Raw genomic sequence first — 20,993 nt, forward strand, 5'->3', positions numbered from 1 at the left:
GCTTTCTTTGGGCGTGGAGCGGTGAGGCTGTTCTCTCCGAGGGATTGTTGGGGCAGGTGGGGCGGAAATTTCTACAGATAGTGGCCGGCCAGGTCTCCCTCAGTTTAGGGACCAGATGGTCCTGATCCCTTCAGTTTGAGGGATGAAGTGGATGGCATTCCCTCATTTGGGAATCTCTTTTGGGGATCTCTTTCAGCAAGAAGTGAAAATAAATTCCACTCAGTTTGAAGTAAGAGGTAGGGTCATTTATTTCCCTTTAGTTGGGGGAAGAAAAGGGACCGGTGCCCCTCAGTGCTGGGAAAAAGATAGGATGACTCAGTTTGAGGGTGGAGGTAGATGCAGTCTCTTCACGTTCGTGGAAAAGGTGAGAAGAGTTCCCCGCAGTTTGAGGGAAAAGGCCAGGTGCCCCTCGGTTTGGGAGCTTAAAAGAAATGGCCTCCTCTCAGCCTGGAATGAGCAGGGCCCAGCCTGGGCCTTGGAGTTTCTGGGGACATGGGGGGACAGCGCGGTCCATTACGGCTTTTTGGGAGCGCCCAGTGCGCGTGCGCAACTCCGGTCAGGTCTGGGGACCGAAGGGGGTCCCAGGCGCTGCGGGGCCCGGTGAAAGGCGGTTGTGCGCTGCCCCCTACCGTCTGCGTGCGGCAGCGCCGTGGTCTTCGGCCTCCGTGCCAGGGGGCGGCAGCTCGCTGCGAGAGGGCACTAGCTTTGGAAAAGACCCTCGCTCTAGATCCCGCCCACCCGCAGATCCCTGTCCGACCTGCGGCGAGTGTCGCCTCCCGCGGGTTGGACGCGCGGATGATTCTGGAGGGCTGTGACTGCTACCAGCTTTGAATACAGCTTGGGGGAGGTTTTAGACAGGTTTGGGGGAGCTGACTGGAAGGAATCGGCTGCGGGACTTGGGGGAGGGCTGCACTGGGGAATTTTCAGAGCTGAGACTGGTTTAGACGGGAGGAACAGGGGGTCAGAGTACGGACGCCCGAGGCAGGGTCTGGGAGCCGGGATTGTGGGGAGCGCGCCCCACGTGCCTGTGACGCGGGGGCAGCCGGTAGGCGGCGGCAGCGACACGGGGCCGGCGGCCGTGCGGGGCCGGGAGGGCGGCTAGGCAGAGGCAGAATGCTGCGCGTCGTACTGCCGCTGCTCTGGCTGCCCCTGGCGGGGGCGGCAGCAACCAGAGGACCCACCCAGGAGCTGGGGTCTCTGGGCGAGCCTCCCCCAGGGTTGGCGCTCTTACGCTGGCAGTGGCACGAGGTGGAGGCCCCCTACCTGGTAGCCCTGTGGATCCTGGTGGCCAGCCTGGCCAAAATCGGTGAGTGCATGTGTGCGAGCGCTGGCTGCCGGCACCGGACCTGCCCCCAACCCCTCGATCCTCCCCAGATCCGAGCTGGCTTCTTGCAAGTGCCGGGACTAAGGTTGCGATTCCACAATCCGGGCTCCTCACACAGTTCTTGCGCCGCCTCTTGTGGATCTCCCTCCTCCCCTTCTCGCATGGGAGCTCTGAGGACCTGCTTCTCGAAGGGCTGCCCCAGCTCTCTCCAGCCTTATCCCTAGACTCCTGTGCCCTCTCTGCTCCCCTCTTCCCCTTGTAGTAAACCCTATGGCTGGCCTCTCCTCCACCTATCTATCCCCAGCCTCCCAGAAATCTCTGTCAGCGGTGAGGATGTGTGGGGACATTGAGGGAAATGTGTTCTCTTGCAAACCCAGGCATCCTGGTCCTGAGGAATAGTCTTCTTTGGAGCCAGGTCCAAGTGTCCACTCTCTTGGGATACTAAACTGCCACTCTTCCTCTTTTCCCCTAAAGATGTCCCATGCCTAGCTATGAGACCCCCCCCTCCTAAAACCCCCCAGTTCAGGTTTACAGTCTTCACATTTCAGGGTATAAGAAACTTCCATTTATTGGGGCCTTACTATGTGGTGCCTGCACTAGATGCTTCTATACATCTGACCTCCTTCAGTCTGCATAACACTGGAGGTTGTGCTTCAGAATCCTTTCCTTGAATAGAGCTGCTTTTCCTTGCCTCAGCCCTGTCCTCCCTACTTCTGAGCAGCCAGTGGTCCCTCCTCCCACCAGAGACCCTCCTCCCTCTCCCTGTTGTGCAGGCTCTGCTGTGGGGGTGACTAATTATAGCTGAGCCGTTGCTATTCACTCCCCATCTATGCTGGCACAGCCTGTACTCCAATATCACCAATACAGTCTTCATGGAGGAATCACACAACCTAGAATTTGGCCTCTCCTCCCCCAGGGACACTACTGGGGGTGAGGGTCTGGGCAGGAACTGGAGAACTCTCTCCATTCTGCTGTGGCAGCCCATTAATAATGGAAAATAGGGCTTGAAATGCCTTCGGGAAGCCTAATTCTGTCAGAGAACAGGCTTTGGTGGTGGGTTTTGGATTGCTGGGGTTGATGCATGCTCTGGGGATGAGGATGGAATAGAGTACCTGAAGGAGAGGAAATGGGGATGAAAGGTAGGGATATGTGTGGGGAGATCTGTGACTGAACTTACCTTAGGCCTGGCAGCAATGAGAGCAAGATGGGAGGAGCCTCAGATTTGGGAGCCAAGAATTTGGTTTGCTGAAAAGTCTGAGCTGCAGTAAAGTTCCTGTCTTATTTACGGTTTATAGCAACTATTGGAGTTTTCCCCATAAATCATAGTGCTTTCCCTAGCTTGGATGACACCTCTTCTGCAGGTAGGAGAAGAGAGCCTCCTTCTCATCAGCACCACCCCCCCCAAAAAAAAAAAAAAAACAACACCCAAATCCTTAGAAGAAAAAAGATAGATAGAATGTTTGGGATAATTTCCTTCAGCTTCATTGCCGGGAGATTTTTTTCCATTTTATTCAACAAGTCTTTGTGTAGATCCCATTATATGCCGTACACTGTCCTAGGCCCTTTGGGCACAGCAGGGCACTGTCTTGGCATTGGGTCTCCCATAGGCTAACATAGAAGCCTCCCCACCTACCCTCTACCCCAGGGATTGTATGGGAGAGGCGTTCACTCATGGCCCCAGGGCCCAAGGGAAAGCCAAACTAGCTTATTTTAGGGGGCAAAGGTAGTGGCAACAATGCTAGAAACCCATTTCATACTTCCTTCTCTTTTCCTAGGGATGGATCTGTTATTATTTCCCCCCAGAGTCATATTTAATTAATGTTTGTTGAGAACCTACTATGTGTCTGACATCCTACTGGGCATGTTCACACTATATCATTTTATCCTCACGCTGTGTGATGGGTATTCTTCCTATATAACAGGAGAAGAAATTGAAGTTCAGGTAAATGAAATAACTCACCTGAGATCACACAATTAGAAAGTGATGGAGAAGAACTGGAAATCTTTTGACTGCTAAACCCAATGCTTTTTTAAAACTACTGAGTCCTTGGTGAACCTATACAGTGAAAAGCACATTGGACTAGCATCATGCTCCTAGGAGATATATAATATGCGTTATGGTCTAGGTAGGGAGACAGGATACAATAATATAATAACAGATAACATTTTTTGAGCTCTTACTATAAAATACTGAGCTAAGTGCTTTTGAGTAGATTGTCTTATTTAAACCTCACAACAGTCCTGTTAGATCATTACTGTTTTTATTCCCATTTTGCTCTTGAGAAACCTGAAAGTCAGTGAGGTGAAGTTATTTGCTCCAAGGTCACAGAACTAGTAAATACGAGTATAGGAGCTAGGCTTTGAACCCAGGCAGCCTGGCTCCAGAGATCTGACTTTTACAATTATGTCATACATACGTCTAATTACAATTATGTCATACATACGTCTAAAAGTATACTGAGTAGCATTTGTTGAGATTTAAATAATGGCTATGGATAAGGGAAATCAGAGAAAGGTGAGGTCCCCTGAGGATGAGAGTAGAGTGAGGTGCATTTCTGGAACTAGAAAAAGCAAGCAATGGCCTAGGTTACCATGATAGGAGAACCAAAAAACAGAAAACTTTGGCTGCAGTGGCGGGTTTGTAGCCTTGGGAGGTTGGACATTCTAGGAGTCCTGCATTTCTTTTCTCCTTCCTTGGTCCCAGGGTCAGGGGTTGTGACTTTGAATAACCTTCTGAGACTGGGAGATTATAGGTGTGTGTGTGTGTGTGTGTGTGTGTGTCCCATGAGCTGATACCTTCGGCCCTCTTCTTGTATTGTAGTGTTTCACTTGTCTCGGAAGGTGACGTCTCTGGTCCCTGAGAGCTGCCTGCTGATTTTGCTGGGACTGGTGCTTGGAGGCATCGTCTTGGCTGTGGCCAAGAAAGCTGAGTACCAGCTGGAGCCAGGCACCTTCTTCCTCTTCCTGCTTCCTCCTATCGTGCTGGACTCAGGCTATTTCATGCCTAGCCGGCTGTTCTTTGACAACTTGGGTGCCATCCTCACCTATGCCGTGGTGGGCACACTCTGGAATGCCTTCACAACAGGCATTGCCCTCTGGGGCCTGCAGCAGGCTGGACTTGTGGGTGAGTGACTCTAAGACCTGAGCTGGCAGAGGGAGGCTTTGCCAGACTCATCACCCAACTCCCTTTTCCAGCTCTAGGGATCCTATGTTGGCGAGAGCCATACCCTGAGAGCTCCATCTTGGGTCTCTCCCACCTGTAGTGCAGGGAAATGCTCTCGATGGGCCTTCAGCCTTCGTTTAGTCTTTGCCAGTAGAGTCTAGACCTCCACAGCATGACAGCTGAGCAGGGACCTGGCTCCCAGCTCTGTGTGGGCTGCCAAGGCTGGGAAGCCTGTGTTACTACCCTGCTGCCTCCTGCCCTCTGTTACCACTTGCCAGCCCGGCTCCTCTGAGGCATAGCTCACCATTCCTGTGAGGGCCTACCATCCTGGCTCATATTGTTATTTTTAATAAATAGATGTTATATATTCACAAAATGCAAGATACTACACTAGGTATTCTCGCTTTTTTTATCCCATTGACTCTTCACAGCAAGCCTGTTGGAGTATAAATTGTCCCATTTAATGGATAAGGAAATAGAGGCCCTTAAACTCATTTGATATCAGCAGGAGAAGTCCATTTTACTGAGGCTCTTTGCCTTCAGGCTGCCCTGACCTGCTCCCTTCTTCCTCATTTCCTGCCTCCAAAATCCATTCAGCCCTGAATATTGGTAATTCAGACTTCTTCCAGGATGCAACAGGAGGTTTGCAATTTTCACGGGGGACTCGAGCCTGCTTTTCCTAATGGGTTAGTGAATTCCTTGAGCAGGAAGCGAGGGGAGGACATGAAACCATAATAAAAATGGTAACCCTTATAATAGGGTACTTTCTATGTATTAGGCACTGGATAAATGAAGAACTTTGTGAGGGAGATACTGGCATTATTCCCAGCATATACATGAGGAAACTCAGGCTCAGAAGTTAAATGACGTGTTCAAGTCCCACCTGTGGTACCCTCTCCCCCTCCTGCTGAATTGTGAGTGTCACATCAAGCTTTGCATCAAGGTGTGGGAGAAAGCATGTTCTTTTCTTCTCCCTAATAAAGCCAGTCAACAGCCAGTTCCCATCTGCTAGTGGTGCTTATTACTGCTGCTGCAGTTTTCATTGGCAGTGCCACTTCAGCTTTTCAGGTTACATAGAGCTTTCGTAGCCATCTCCTGGGTTGGGTTTTGCAGCAGTCTGTGAGGTAGGCAGATGAGGAGGCATGGCTAGAAGAAGTCATGTGACAATGACAGCACCAACATCACAGAGCTGGTAATTGGCAAAGCCAGGTCTTAGGCTCAGGTCTGACCAGCAGGCCGACGCTGTCTGCCCCGTCCCAAGTCCTTTCTGGGTGTTCTTGTTTTAACAGTGGGGTAGAGTTTGGGCTTGTCACCAGGACAGTTGGAGACTCAATGCCTCTCCAATTACTGTCCCCCATCTGTCCCTCAACAGCCCCTAGAGTCCAGGCTGGCTTGCTGGACTTCTTGCTGTTCGGGAGCCTCATCTCAGCCGTGGACCCCGTGGCCGTGCTGGCTGTCTTTGAGGAGGTGCACGTCAACGAGACTCTCTTTATCATCGTCTTTGGCGAGTCCCTGCTCAATGATGCAGTCACGGTGGTGAGAGTGCTCGGCTGGCGCCGTTCCCCACCCCAGGCTGCCATGCTCTGACCAATGGGTGTCTGAGCAGGCTTAGACCCTCCCTCTGGGCACCCTGGGGAAGAAATACAGTCTTTGCGTTCATCTCCCAGCAGTCCCATTGCTGCCTTCCTGCTGCTGACTCTCCTCTCCTCACTCAGGTGCTGTACAAGGTCTGCAACTCCTTTGTGGAGATGGGCTCTGCCAATGTGCAGGCCACCGACTACCTGAAGGGAGCCGGTCAGTATCTGCCCCTCTCAGCGGGCACTGGGGGTCTGCCTCCACTGGGTTGCTAAGTCCTGTCCCCACTGCATTAGGAGGCTGTTCAGGTTGCCTCATTTCTTCCCTTCTCTATGGAGAAATGGGGCCCTGAGAACCTGAGAAGGAGGGGCTTTCCCAGGATCCTGGCTTCGGGATCCTGACCCCTGGGGAATGCAGTGGGCATCACCCTCTACTCCCTGCCAGCCAGCAGTCTTGTCAGCCTGGGTAGGGTCCGGACCAGGGGTCACGCTGACAACCCACTCCTTCCCCAGCCTCCCTGTTTGTGGTCAGTCTGGGCGGGGCAGCCGTGGGCTTAGTCTTTGCCTTCCTCCTGGCCCTGACCACACGCTTCACCAAGCGGGTCCGCATCATCGAGCCGCTGCTGGTCTTCCTCCTCGCCTACGCAGCCTACCTCACTGCTGAAATGGCCTCGCTCTCTGCCATTCTTGCGTGAGTCCTGGGGGCCTTGCAGGCAGGCAGCTGGGAGGGGGTACTAGAGATGGTTGACCCTCATATGGACAGAAGCAGGACCCCGAGGAGTCCATAGGTTTCCCTGAGTCCTTGTGGTACTGGGAGCCTCAGACTCCCCTTGGGAGACAGTAAACCTCAGGTAATATTCCAGGATCCGCCTTCAGACCTTTCCTGTTCCCAGAACCCAATGTTCCTCTCTGCCTGAAGTGCTCTGTGGGGTGTGGGCTGACCTGGAATTGGCTTCAAGGCCTGGTGCCATGGGCTGGTGGCCACAGCACTTCAAATGGTGCCTCAGAGAGTACGCTCTTCAGAACATGTTTTTCCCACCTTCCCCTCCACAGGGGAAGTGCTCAGAGGCGCTGAGTGGGAAGCCTGGAGATTTGGACCCTTATCCCAGGACTACCACTAGCTATCCTTGGACCGCCTCCATGCCTCCTGGGCTTCTGCTCTGAGCCTGGCATCCTAGGATGGGAAACACCCTCTCCTGTAGCATGCTCACACCCCAGGGGCTGTGCCTCCTGCAGCCCCTTGTCACTGGCCTTGTCTCTCCATTCGTCTCCCAGGGTGACTGTGTGTGGCCTGGGCTGTAAGAAGTACGTAGAGGCCAACATCTCCCATAAGTCACGCACGGCTGTCAAATATACAATGAAGACTCTAGCCAGCTGCGCTGAGACGGTCATCTTCATGCTGCTTGGCATCTCTGCCGTGGACTCTTCTAAGTGGGCCTGGGACTCGGGGCTGGTGCTGGGCACCCTCCTCTTCATCCTGTTCTTCCGAGCCCTCGGTATTGCTGGCATGCTCTGCCTTCCCACTCTTCTTCCTGCCTCTGCCCCAGCCGTCCCCCAATCTGAGTCCACAGCCTTGCCAGTTCCTAAGCCTCCCCTTGTTGCCCACCCCTCCTGCCCGTGTCAGACCTCAGCCCAGATACGTGGTAACATCACTCCCAGTGCCCTCCGCTCCCAACCCCTCTCCCACTGGCCTCCCTCTGCTGCAGGCGTCGTCCTGCAGACGTGGGTGCTGAATCGCTTCCGGCTGGTCCCTCTGGACAAGATTGACCAGGTGGTGATGTCCTATGGGGGTCTGCGGGGGGCTGTGGCCTTCGCACTCGTCATCCTACTGGACAGGACCAAGGTCCCTGCCAAGGACTACTTTGTGGCCACCACTATTGTGGTCATTTTCTTCACAGTCATTGTACAGGTGGGAGAGCCCGCAAGGCTGGGTGGGGAGAGGGGCTGGCAGGCCCTGGGGGAGCCTTGGAGCCTTTGGGACAGGCTCCTCTTCCTTTTGGGGAAAGAGGGACTTGACTTCCTAGACCCTGAGTGCAGTGAGGTGGGGATTCAGAAGCTGAGGCCTAATTATGGGGAGAGACAGGCATCAGGGAACTAGACAGGGCAGGGCTCACCTGCTGCCTGTCTGTAGGGCCTGACCATCAAGCCACTGGTCAAGTGGCTAAAGGTGAAGAGGAGGGAGCATCACAAACCCACCCTGAACCAGGAGCTGCATGAGCACGTGGGTACCAGAACCCCATCCCACCACCTGTCCCTCTGTCCCTTCGCCTGTTTTGAGCAGAGTCCTGATCCAGTCCCCCTACCCACCCCCCTTCTAGACTTTTGACCACATTCTGGCTGCAGTGGAAGACGTTGTGGGCCACCATGGCTATCACTACTGGAGGGACAGGTGAGGGAGCTGCCCCGAGGCTCCTTCAGCAGCCGCAGCCCCAGCCAGGGCAGCAGGGTGGGGGTGTGCTATACTCCTGAGAAGGGACGCAGCCACCTCAGGCTGGGTGACCTCTGCCTGGGCCCTGCAATGGCATCCCAGTGCTCTGAGGATAAGACAAGGCTGGCCTGCCCAGCCCTGCATGGTCTGGCAGCTGTCAAGACTCTAGCCTCACTGTGCTCTGCTCTGTCTTTGACTGTCTGCCTGCTAATTACATGGACCCTGGTTTAGAACCTCAGGACTCACTACGCTCCTCCCACCCTGGCCACTGGGACCTTTGCACATGTTGTTTTCTCTACTAGAACACTCCCTCCCCTCCCTCTCACCTACTTGACCTCTGTTCATCCTTCAGATCTCAGCATAGGCATCACGTCCTTAGGGAGGCATTCCCTGGCCTCCCCAACTAGGACAAAGCCCGATCATACTGTATAATTATCCATGGTCGTTCTTGTCATGGTTGCAATTTTACAATTTGTAATAGCTTCAGTTAATGTCAGGCTTTCCCACAACACTGTAAATTCCAGAAGGGCAGGGACTAGCGTCAAGATTCTCCCTGACTGAGGTCCATACTAAGACAGCCAGGCCAGGGCTGGTGGTACCCCTGCCCCATCTGAGGAAGGGCCAGCCAGCCAGCCTTGGGGATGGCACTCAGGGCCGGGCCTGGCATCCTCTGTAGGTGGGAGCAGTTTGACAAGAAGTACCTGAGTCAGCTGCTGATGCGGCGGTCAGCCTACCGCATCCGGGACCAGATCTGGGATGTGTACTACAGACTCAACATCCGGGATGCCATCAGCTTCGTGGATCAGGTGAGCTGCCAGCCAGTGGTATGTGGGCAGGTGGTCAGCAGGGTGGGGCAGGAACGAGTGACAGAAGATATGTCCTGAGCAGGGAGTTGAGAATTCCTAGCCAACTCAATGGTTTTGTGAAGTGGCAGTTGCAGGAACCAATCTAGCCTGATGCTGATATTCAAAGTCTGGCAGGCAGTAGAGAAAGGTGGGAAACAGCTGGAGTCAACAGATGTGGTTTAGTTCTTATTACTTATAGGCTTGTGACCTTGGGTAAGTCACTTACCTTCTCTGAGCCGCAGTTTCCTCAACTGTAAGAAAGTGGAAATAAGAGGGCCTGTGTCATAGTTTTGTGGATTCAGTAGGTAAAGTGCCTAGTACAATACCTGAAACATTGAAAGAGCAGAATAATTGTTAACTATTGTTATTCTTTGTATTACCCTGTGACTGTCTGGGCTACTCTCCATTTGCTTGCCACCTGACTTCTGTCTTGGCCCCTGCAGGGAGGCCATGTGTTATCCTCCACAGGGCTCACTTTGCCCTCTATGCCCGGCCGCAATTCTGTGGCAGAGACCTCTGTCACCAACCTGCTGTAAGTCCTCGAGCCTGCTTCCCCTTCCCCAAGCGCCTCTCCATTGGGGCCTCTCTGAATCCCTTCCAGGAAAGATTTGTGAGCACTTTTGCTTCTGCCCTTCCCCTGGCCTGTGCCTCCTGGCCTCTCCCCAGCACATGTGTTGCCTGCTTCCTGCAGGAGGGAGAGTGGCAGTGGAGCATGTCTGGATCTGCAGGTGATCGACACGGTCCGTAGTGGCCGGGACCGGGAGGATGCAGTGATGCACCATCTGCTCTGTGGAGGCCTCTACAAGCCACGCCGCAGGGTGAGAGCATGCAGGGCACGAGTTCTGAAGGGGCAACGGTGGTCTGGGGAGGCCATGATCACGGGCTCAAGAGGCAGCTGACACATGCTGGTGGGGAGCTGTAGATGCCCAGTTGAGGAGTGTGGGGCTTCAACTTGTCGGTAATAACTTTTAGCTTTTTCTTTTTGAGTAAGGGTTGGCCTGATACACGCACTGTTGAAAGATTTCTTCTCTGGTAGCAGAGTGCAGAGAGGGGGGGAGTTGAGAGGCTGGGGGGGCCAGGGGGGAAGCCAGAGTGAAACACTGGATTAGAGCTGGGTAGTGGGAAGGGAGCGGAGCACGTAGGACTGAGTGATTGCCCCTGGGGTGGCGGGGAGAGATAGAGCACAGAGGGCTTGATGGTGTCACAGACAGAAGCAGGAATGCTGAGGAAGCCTGCAGGACCAGCTTGGCATAGGGAAGGCAGACATGTTTTAGGTAACGTGAGTTAGTCCAATGCGGGTTGTGAAGCTTTGGGGCTGCTGGAAAGGCCCATCCCATCCAGGATGGAAACCTGCAACCCCACAAGGGGGCAGCAACCCATTACCTTGAACCTCCCTGAAATGGGAAGCCAGCTGTTAACCATTCCTGCAGTTTTAAGTTAAAGCTGCTTCTACCGTTGAGACAGAATTGGCTTCCTTTAACTTGCTCCCAGTAGCGCAGATTTAACTCTCTGCAGCTCTGCAGAATCAGTTTTCAAAGCTTTCAAGACAGTTGCCTTCCCCACAGGCCTTCTGCCCTCGGGCTAGCATTTCCTCTCCCTGGTGTATCTTTTCTGGTCTTAAGAAACAAGGCCCAGAATGGAAGGTGCTGAGCTAGCTGTGGTTGGCAAGGGAAGGGCATAAGGCATGTCTTACTTTTCTAGTTTGAGGACTTGCCATTTGCTTCCTGTAGCCCAGAATCCCTTCAGCTTTGGCTCACCACCCTGAGGCCCCGTATTACCCTTACCATTAGGCAAACCCCCAGCGTCTTCCTCAGTTAATGGCTGTTAAACCCTATCTCATCCAACCTGTTTTTGTTTTGTTTACTTTTCTCTAATAGAAAATTTCACTCATTCACAAAACTAGAGAGAATAAAATAACTCACTTTTCCATCACCCAGCTCCAGTAATTATCAATGCATAGTTGATCTTGCTACATTCTGGACCCCCGACATACCCCATCCATGCTTTATTACCTTGAAGCAGACTCCAGACACCATGTCATCATCTCTAAAGATTTCAGTATGTATCTCTGGGTAGGAAGAACTCTTAAAAAAATAAACAGTACCATTACCACTTATAACAGATAACAATATCCTTTCACATCAAATATCCAGTCAGTATTCATAAATATCCTTTTCCAGATGATTTGTTTAAATCAGAATCCAAGTAAAGTCCACACTTTGCATTTGGTAAATATGTCTTTTTATTTAAAAGAAAGTCTATAATAGTTCCTTCTCCCTCCTTTTTTCCCCTTGTTATTTATTTATTGAAGAAACTGGATACTTTGTCTCAGAGAATTTCCCATTTGATAGATTTTGCTGATTATATTTTGGTGGTGGTGGTTAACGTGTTCCTCCCGCCCCTGTGTTTCCTGGTAGTTAAGTCTAGAGGCCTGGTCAGATTCAGGAACATTCATAGGTGTGCTGTGTATTTCTTACTGTATCACATCAGGATGTGCATAATGATTGGTTGTCTATGGATGTATGTGTGTTAGATTGGTCAGTGGGTTCAGTCCAATCAGTTCTTGTCAATTGAAAAAAACTGGAGTGAGATTGTGCTTATCCCTGTTAAATGTCATCTTATTTGATTTAGCCCATCATTCCATCGTTTGGATACCATATCTGCCACCAAACATCTGCTCAGATTCACATCACATGAAAACTTGCTAAGCCTGTTAACTCTGTATTCATCCAAATCAACATAAAAGTGTTGAACAGGATAGAGCTGAGGACAGCCCTGTCGCATGCTACTAAGGACTTTCCTCCAGACTGAAATGGATCAACCATTGTTGGGGTATGGTTACTCAGCCAGTTATACATTAGTCACACCGTAACACAATCCATAATCCCTCATGTTCTTCACAGAAATATCACCAGAGAGAGGCAGAAGTGTCTTGCATGCAGTTAAAAAAATAAGATTATAGTTTAAGAATGAGATAAGAGCTGGAGATAAAGATTTGGAGACGATCTTTATCAGAGGTTTTCTCACCTGGCTACAGCAGAGTCCCCTGTGGAGCTTGCCAGAATACATATTCCTGGCTTCACCTGGAGATTTTGATTCTGTAGTATAGGATGGGACACAGACTCTGTGCTCTTAAAATTTCCCCCAGTTGATTCAAATGCAGCTGGTCTGATGGCTGGTGTTCAGGAACCACAGATGTTTACCACTGGGCTAGCTGAAGCTGAGAGAACGACAGGTGTGCTGGGGAGAGGGGAAGGTCAAAGACAACACTGAGGAATACACATGGAAGGAAAGGAGGGGGAGCCAGAAAAGGAGGAGACAGAGGAACCCTTGGAAGAGCAGTAGCACATGGTATCTCAGAGGCCTGGGGCAGAAGGAGGGCTGAATGCTGCAGAGGTCAGGCCAGAGCGTAACCAGAGGCCACGGCACTGGTGACTGGGGAGAAGGCAGCACCATGGTGGTGTGGACCCTGCAGGCGTATTTCTGCTATTGAAGGAAGTAATGGGTATGAGGGAAAGGGTCAGAATCAAAGTATGAAAATTTGGCGGCAAAAGGGAGGCCATGGCGTCAATGGAAAGGCTTTCTTCAAGGAGGTAAGGTCGGAACCCGCTTCAAAGCAGAGGCGAGGGGCCAGTGGTGAGGGAGAAAAAGCAGGACAGGGAGAAGTAGAAGGAGCAAGGAACCGATGGAGGCAGGAAGGAGTGAGCTGAGCCAAGTGGAGGCTGTGGTTGGGGAGTGAGGAGCCTTGTGAAGGAGCTGGACCCCTCCCTTCACCTGTCTGAGAGAGAGGTACCTCTGGGTGAGATGTAGAGGAGGACAGACAGGAGACTTTGCAGGGAGCTCTTAGAACTGGTTCAGGGAAGCAGAAAATACGGGGTAGGAAAGGGCCCAGACTTGGAGTGTGAGGCAAGACAGGATGACTTGAAACATGCCGGCAGTACTTGGTGCATTACCACTAGATAATAAAAAAAGGTTGCCAAGAGCCGAGGGCAGAGACAGGCGGTCTAGCTGAGTGTGTAGTGAGCTCGGTCTTTATGGCAAAGAGTTGGAAGGAGCAGAGGATGGGATTGCCCCTGAATTAGGCACAGACAGTTGTTGGACAGACAGGCTCCAGAGAGCCAGGAGACATAGTTATGGAGGTTCCAAGTGCAGCCCGAGGTGGGATGGCGGTCGTAGGAATGGCTAGGTGGAGAGTTCCTCCTGGAGAGAGAATCCTGTGCGGCTAGAAGGGGGCGTGTGGGCCAGGCAAGTGTACCAGGTTCTCGAAGAGTTGCAAGGAAAAAATCCCCTATGGTCTCATAGTGGCTCCCTGCCTCCTGTGACTTCAAATCAGAGAGAATTGGGAAAGGGCTGTAGGGGGGAGGGAAAACCAGATCTGGGGGAGTAGGTTCTGGGATAAAGGAAAGTTTTCCCCCAGTGAACTGAGAATAAATACAGAATGTCTGGCTGGATTCCTATTATATTTTTTTGTTTTGTTTTATTTTTTAATCCATGGCTAGTTCTTGAAAAACTCAGCCGGCAGGGCCTATGGTGACCATGGGGCTATAGCCTGGGGTTCCTGTGGGAGGCCGAGGCACCCAGCCTCATGGCAGGGCGGGGCTGTCATTGCCAGTACAAAGCCAGCTGTAGCCGCCACTTCATCTTGGAGGACGCACAGGAGCGGCAGGACAAGGAGATCTTCCAGCAGAACATGAAGCGGCGCCTGGAGTCCTTTAAATCCACCAAGCATAACGTCTGCTTCACCAAGAGCAAGCTGAGACCCCGCAAGGCTGGCCGCAAGAAGGCACGTGCTTTCTTGGGGACTTCTGTTTGGGGCTGGAGGCTGATGGCACGCAATTTTGAACCCCCAAGTGTTGGAATCCAGCTCAGGGGGACCCCAGGGACTTGGTGGCTGCAGCAGTTTGGTTCTCGTTTGCATCTTCCTGGAGCCCCAGAAGGGGAAGATTAGGCCTTCAGAGGGAGATCAGCCTCTTGGCCATGTGATCACCTGCTGGGAGGCAGCAGGGCCTCCACCAGAGGTGAGATGAGCAGGAGAAAGGCAGTCTCCTTGAGGGGCAACTCCACAACCCCGAGTTCAGCCCAGGCTGATGCATCGAGAGCCCTGGCTGGGGCCTGGATTACTCAGACTGCACAATACTTGCCTGGGGGGGCCAAGGGATGAAGAGCCATTGGGATGGACACAGATTCCTCCCCCAGCTGGGTCAGGAAGTCTAGTCCTGTTGACCCTACCAGACCACAGGGTTGGGGTTTGGAGCCAGAGGCTTAAGGTTTTTTCTCTTGGTCCCCAGAAGAATGGTGTGGCTAACACTGCAACTACAAATGGGAAACCTCCTCGAGACTTGGGCTTCCAGGACACAGGCAAGCAGGGAATGGGGGTGAGGTGAGGATGGGAGGACAGGGGAAGGGCAGGGGCCCGTCAGCCAGAGTCCTGGAAGACCTCCTCTGCTGTGGTCATGGCCGTGAGCTGGGCCTCTTTCCCTCAGGGACTAGATGGGCACACTGTGTCCCCTAGTGAATGAACACATTTCAAAGCTGGATGTGTTCAAAGCAGTGATTAGACTATTTGTGACAGGAGGTGTCTGATAGCTAACTACAGATTACAGGCCCTGAGGACTTGGAAAAAGTGTCAGGGGGAAGCTTGGTCAGAGCCTTGAAGGATGGGTAGACCCTGGGGCTCAGTGTCCCATTTGCAAAACCAGGACTTTTGCAACAGCAGGATGGGCCTTGTAGCTCTCCAAATGGCCATGTTTTCAGTTGATAATGGAATCTGAAGCTGAGGGAAGAGGATAGGGGAACTAGAAAGTGTGACTTCCCTCACGGCTTCCTCTGAGGACTCTGCTTGCCCTGGTTGCTTCCTTGGGATCTGTAGCCCCACTTCCCTTCTTCTCAAGCCCCCAACTTCCTAGGCCAGTACTGAAGCAGCCAGAGGAGAAAACAGGTGACTCTGCCAACAAGGGCTCTGCCTGGGTGGACAGGCAGCTGGTTTGGGGTTGGGCAGTAGCAAGAGGCAGCGCTGGGCTGGCCACCCCGATTCATCTCATGTCCCTGTCCAGCTGCTGTGACCTTAACTGTGGAGTCTGAGGAGGAGGATGAGAGCGACAGTTCGGAGACAGAGAAGGACGATGATGAAGGAATCATCTTTGTGGCTCGGGCCACCAGTGAGATTCTCCAAGAGGGCAAGATCTCAGGTAACGGCTTCCTCCCTGTCTCCCTCCCCTCTGGAGCAAGCTGGAGCTGTTCAGTTGGCTTCCTCCCTTTTTGCTCATGGCCTCTACTCCAGACAACTCCCTTTTCTTATTCACTCATTTACTCACCAACCAGCATTTGCTGAGCATCTCCTTTATATCACACATTGGACATACATCATCTGATTCAACCCTCACAACCAACATGGAAAAACAGCCCAGAGAACCAAAGGGACTTGGGACTTGTCCAGCATCCCACAGCAGAACTAGAATTTGAACCTGACTCATCTGACTCCAAAGCCTTTTCACCTCCATGCTTTCTCCCTTCGTAGTTTGGCGAGAAACATGAGGTGACAAGGCTAACACCAGGTTCTGGTGTGACCCATACACAGCATATCTGCCTTCAGATAGCACCCCTGATGAGGGTGGAAGCCTGTCCTAGGAGAAGGAGCCTGAATTTATCAAAATGGAATTATTGTGGATAAAAAACAATATGTACATGTTTCTATATGTGGAGACCTAACTCATAAAGCTAAATATCACTGCTAGTTGGTTTAAGCACTCAGGTGTCTTTTTAAACACTTTTTATTATGGAACATTTCAAAATATACAATAGACAGAAGAGTTAAATGAACTCTCATCTATCTATTCCCCAGCTTCAATACTTACCTACTCCTAACCAGTCTTATTTTATCTATATCCTCACTATGCCCCTCTCTTCACTTGGTTCTTTTGAAGCAAATCTCCAATATAATAATCACTTCATTAATAAATACTTCAGCATGTATCTAAAAGATAAGGATTCTTCTTTAAAAACATAACCACAATACCACTATCATATTTAAAATCTTGGTTATCAAATACTCAGTCAACGTTCACATTTCCCTGATTATATATTTTTTATAGTAGATTTGTTAAAAAAAATCCAGACAAGGCCCGCATATTGCATTTGGTTGATACATTTCTTTTAACCTTTAGGTGTGGTTCTCAAGGGGCTGGTGATGGAGCCATTTTGTCCCCTAGGGGACATTTGGCAATGTCTGGAGATCTTTGGGGTTGCCACACCTGGAGGAGTACACTTGCATTGAGTAGGTAGAGGCCAGGGGTGCTGCTAAACATCCTACAATGCATAGGACGGCCCCCACTACAAAGCATCTGTTCCACCATGTTAATGGTGTCAAGTTCTTCTGGGTTCCCCGCTCTCCCCCACCTGCTTTCCTCCCCTGGCAATGTATTTATTGAAATAACCTGGCTATTTGTCCCACAGTCTTTCCTCGTCTAGAGTTTGCTGATTGCTTTCCCCAAGTTTCATTTACTATTTCATTGTTCCTTATATTTCCTTTATTTATTTTTATTAGGTAAAAAATCTAAAAAAACCAGAATTATTCTATTAAATGAGTGGTTCCTGGCCACTCTGGGACCCCTTCTTCCTGTATGTTCTCCCCAGACTTCTCTTTGTGTATCTAAACTGTCTCATTTTCTTAGCTAATCTTTTATTTCCTTTAAACCGGTAATTACATCTAGACCAGATTTCAGTTTTAATTTTTTGGTACAAATACTTTCTAGGCGGTGATGGTGTACTTCCCATTGCATATATCAAGAAGCACATATCGCCTGGTCGTCTCTCTTTCTGTGAGGTTAATATTGATCACTGGGTCCAGATGTTAGCTCGATCCATCCATTATCAAGTTCCCTGCCAGCTTTTCATCAAATGGTCTGAACAGCCACTGACGATCACTGCCAGATCCAGCATTTCATTAGGGGATGCACAACGCCGATACTCCACATGCATTTAGTAGTAGCAATTGGAGGGGGAAAAACTCATCATCAATTACTTAGTTACTTTGAGATACAGCTCATGCAGGAAATAATGGATGAGTGCTTGATTTTTTCCTTTTATCCATCAGTTTTCAGACCATGAGTTAGTTTCCTAGCCTCCTCCAAAGGTGAATGCTGACGTATTATGGTGTTTTAATTTTGTTGTTAAAACGTAACATTCCAGGTCTGTCAAGAGAGGCAGCTTTACTTTCAATCACAGCATCAATACATTTCATAATGTTCTCAATCTCGTTTATAGGACTGCTCAGGACTATCAATGAGCAGACATGTATTGAACACCGACTATATGCAAGGCATTGCGCTTGACTTGGGAGAGCCAGGGGTGGTAGGTGGCCAGAGGGCTTTCTTTCCCAGGTTTCCTCTTTTAGAACCTCAGACTTCCTGTCATGCAGGGGCTGAGCCTTCCATCTTGGCTACCAGCATTCTGGGATTCTCAGCTCACGTACCCTGTGCTCTGGCATCCCCTTTGTGGCTTTAGCCTGTTATTAGGTTTGCATGAGCTCACACTCCTGGGCTCTGTCCCACCAAAGGGCTGCGGTGGGTGATCGGGCAGGGCTCCCAGCAGCAAAGCCTTTGGCTGGAGCCTTGAGATCTTCCTCACCCTCGCTGCCATCTCAGTCTGGGATGGGGCTTGGCAGGATGTGGTTTCTGAGGCTGGAGCTACACGTTGGGTGAGAGCTGATTGTAGACGGGGCTTTCTTCCTGCTTGGCTCCTGCTTTCTCTTGCTTTAGTTATTTTCACTTTTCAATAGGTATTTGTTGAGCACCTACTATGTGCCCAGTCCTGTGCTATGTGCTGGGGATAGATACAATGGAGAGCAAAACCACCTGTGGAGCTTCCTTTTAGCAAGGCATTCATCAAATAATCACACAAATGGATGTAATATGGCAACTGTGGAATTAATTTATTTATGAAAATGTGCTTATATTTAAAGGTTCCATTGTGTTGGTAATGAGCGCGTGTGTACTGTCTGTTCTCCAGGGAGCCTTGAGGTGTGTCCAAGCCCACGCATCATCCCTCCCTCTCCAACCTGTGCAGAGAAGGAGCTACCCTGGAAAAGTGGGCAGGGGGATCTGGCAGTCTATGTGTCCTCGGAAACCACCAAGATTGTGCCCGTGGACATGCAGACAGGCTGGAACCAGAGCATCTCATCCCTGGAGAGCCTGGCATCCCCGCCCTGTACCCAGGCCCCGGCTATGACCCGACTGCCTCCCCGCCCACTGGCCGTTGAAGAGCCGCAGGCCCCACATGACCTGCCTTCTGATCTGCGCCCCAGCTTTGCCTTTCCCCCGAGCCTGGCCAAGGCTGGCCGGTCTCGCAGTGAGAGCAGCGCCGACATCCCCCGGCAGCAGGAGCTACAGCCCCTCATGGAACACAAGGGCCACACCCATCTTAGCCCAGGCACCGCCAGCTCCCACTGGTGCATCCAGTTCAACAGAGGTGGCCGGCTGTAGCCCAGGGACTCAGGGAGGAGCAGGAGGCCAGAGCCCCTGTGGGAAGTGTCCCATGTACAAAAGGCAGAGGAGCCCACTCAGCCTGATATGGGGTCAGAGGGGCCTGGACTTAAGTAGCAACTGGGCTCCCTTAGGGTGAGTCAGAAGGGTCTCCTGGGCTGGTCCTTTGACCCTTTTCTCCATCACCCCTGCTCCTAACTCCTACCACCTTCCCTTTTAGTAAGGCCCTAACCCTGGCTCAAGACCCAGTCCAGAGCTTCTAGGAGCTAGGCCCAGACACTTGGGTAGTTGATGCCCGTTCCCCAGTGGGTCTTCCTGGGGTCACTCTAGGCAGCTGTTTCCCGCCCCCAAAGCTGGGGCATCAATCATTCTTCAGCTGATGCTGGCAGTTCCTGCCCTCCACCCCCTCAGCACCAGCTTAAGGACAGTGCCCGGGCAATGAGGATCCTCAAGGGGCTGGTCCTCAGGGGAATTGGGGTGGGAGGTGGAGCAGGCCTCAACCTTGGGCTTTGCTGCCTGTTGTAGCCAATTTTTCTAGGGCAGTGGGAATCTGTCTCTTGCTTATCTCCTTCCCTTTGCCGCCAATTATTGGGGGGATAGTCCCTCCTTTTCCAGGACCAAGGCCACAGGGCTGGGCCAGGTTTCAGGTCGGGGCTGCTTCTTAGTGGGTCACTCGGGATCTGATGCTCTGCATCCAAGTCTGGACCTTACAGATCCTTGGGTCCGGGTTTTCTGAGGAAGGGAGGCAGTGGCCTTGGCTCCCGCATTACTCCCTTGACATTCCCTGAACAGGAAAGGAGCCAGGTATCCCAAGGCCATTGGTCCACTGCTCTAGGGGCTGAGACTCCTGGCTACAGCGGCAAGAAGGTTGACTGGGTGGCAGGTGACTTTCCTGGGATTAGCACCTGCCCTGTGTTTTGTACCTTGAACTGAAGACACATTAAACACCTCTTGGATGGATGGGTGTCGAGTGTCCATGTGTCTGGGAGTTCTATGGGCAGGGGGGTGGCCATAAGGGCCTCTGGTGAGGGAAATGGAAACTTCCAACTGCCTGCCCCAGGGCTTCTGGGATAGAGATTGTAGGGGGGGATCCTGGGAAGGACTGTTAGGCCCTCTGGCCCTTCCTCCCTCCTCTCCTATAGCTTCTGGTTATTGTCCCCTTCCAGCGGCCTGCAGTGGCAGTCCAGGGGATCACTGTAAGGACACAGGGTCACAGAACTGGAGTCTACAAAATCGGGAAGGCCAGTCAGGAAAGTGACCCAAGAGGTCACGTGCCATGGTGCCCAAAGATGCAGCCACCACACACTGGGACCAGATAAACCTTTCCTGAAGACCTAGAGGCAGGTGTAGGACAAATGAATAGATGTGTTCTGCATGTGGCGGGTGGGAGGGCAACCTCAAGAGAGCTGGTTACCCGGAGTGTTTATGGTACAAATTGGGTAGCTTGGGGTTCAGAAACATCTAGGGATAGAAATCCCTGGTAACTGCAGTCCCAGATTCAATTCCCACTGTGTCTGAAGGGTTTTTTTAAAAATCTGTCTTTACTAAGATATAACACATACCATAAAATTCACCCATTTAAAATGTACAGTTCAGAGGTTTTTAATATATTCAGAGTTGTGCAATCCTCACCACAATCTAAGTTTAGAACATTTTCGTCATCCCCCCAAAGGAACCCTGTACCCATTTGCAGTCACTCCTCACCCCCTGCCTAGCCCTAGGTAATCACTAACCTACTTTCTGTGTCTATAGATCTGAAGCCCTCGACAGACTGTGAGGGTTACAAAGTTAGTCACTTTTTCTATGTTAATCCCGGGGCAAGTGTGAAGAGAAGAGTGACTGAGGTTTTGCCCTCAAGTTAACAGCGATAGCCTCGTCGTTAAGTCCCAGCTGTCAGTCACCAGGTATGTCATCTTAGGCATGTTACATACTCTCTCTGAACCTCAGGGTCTTCATCTCTACAATGAGATGAGAATAATACTTATTTCATGAGGTTGCTGTTAGAATTAAATGATAAAATGAGAAGAATCTAGTACAGAGCCTGGCCCACAGGAAGGGATCACAAATGTTTGGCATTATTGGTCTTATAAGGCAAAGAGCACTGAAAGTGCTATAGGGCATTGAGATCCGGGAAGGTTCTGGGAGGAGTGTGTGTGTGTGTGTGTGTGTGTGTGTGTGTG

At 51.3% G+C, this 20,993-nt stretch overlaps 1 protein-coding gene across 6 annotated transcripts; it reads left to right on the forward strand.

Moving 5' to 3' along the window:
* The first annotated feature begins 104 nt into the window (after positions 1-104).
* SLC9A5 (solute carrier family 9 member A5) lies at positions 105-19,773 on the forward strand. 6 transcript variants are annotated; one of them, XM_033128124.1, is made up of 17 exons: positions 711-1,306; positions 4,146-4,448; positions 5,860-6,023; positions 6,203-6,281; positions 6,575-6,752; positions 7,337-7,557; positions 7,768-7,970; positions 8,193-8,282; positions 8,380-8,450; positions 9,166-9,295; positions 9,778-9,866; positions 10,026-10,152; positions 13,947-14,117; positions 14,623-14,692; positions 15,388-15,522; positions 17,597-17,683; positions 18,341-18,446. In XM_033128124.1, exons 1-16 carry the CDS (start codon positions 1,114-1,116, stop codon positions 17,662-17,664), a joined length of 2,292 nt encoding a protein of 763 aa, XP_032984015.1. In that variant the 5' UTR covers positions 711-1,113; the 3' UTR covers positions 17,665-17,683; positions 18,341-18,446. The 6 variants fall into 6 exon arrangements, with proteins under 6 accessions (XP_032984013.1, XP_032984014.1, XP_032984015.1 ...); XM_033128122.1 differs by lacking the exons at positions 711-1,306; positions 17,597-17,683 and adding an exon at positions 105-236 and having other exon boundaries at positions 18,341-19,773; XM_033128123.1 differs by lacking the exons at positions 711-1,306; positions 17,597-17,683 and adding an exon at positions 305-364 and having other exon boundaries at positions 18,341-19,773.
* The last annotated feature ends 1,220 nt before the right edge of the window (positions 19,774-20,993 follow it).

The sequence above is a fragment of the Rhinolophus ferrumequinum genome, chromosome 15 (assembly GCF_004115265.2).
Source record: "Rhinolophus ferrumequinum isolate MPI-CBG mRhiFer1 chromosome 15, mRhiFer1_v1.p, whole genome shotgun sequence".
Lineage (NCBI taxonomy): Eukaryota > Metazoa > Chordata > Mammalia > Chiroptera > Rhinolophidae > Rhinolophus > Rhinolophus ferrumequinum.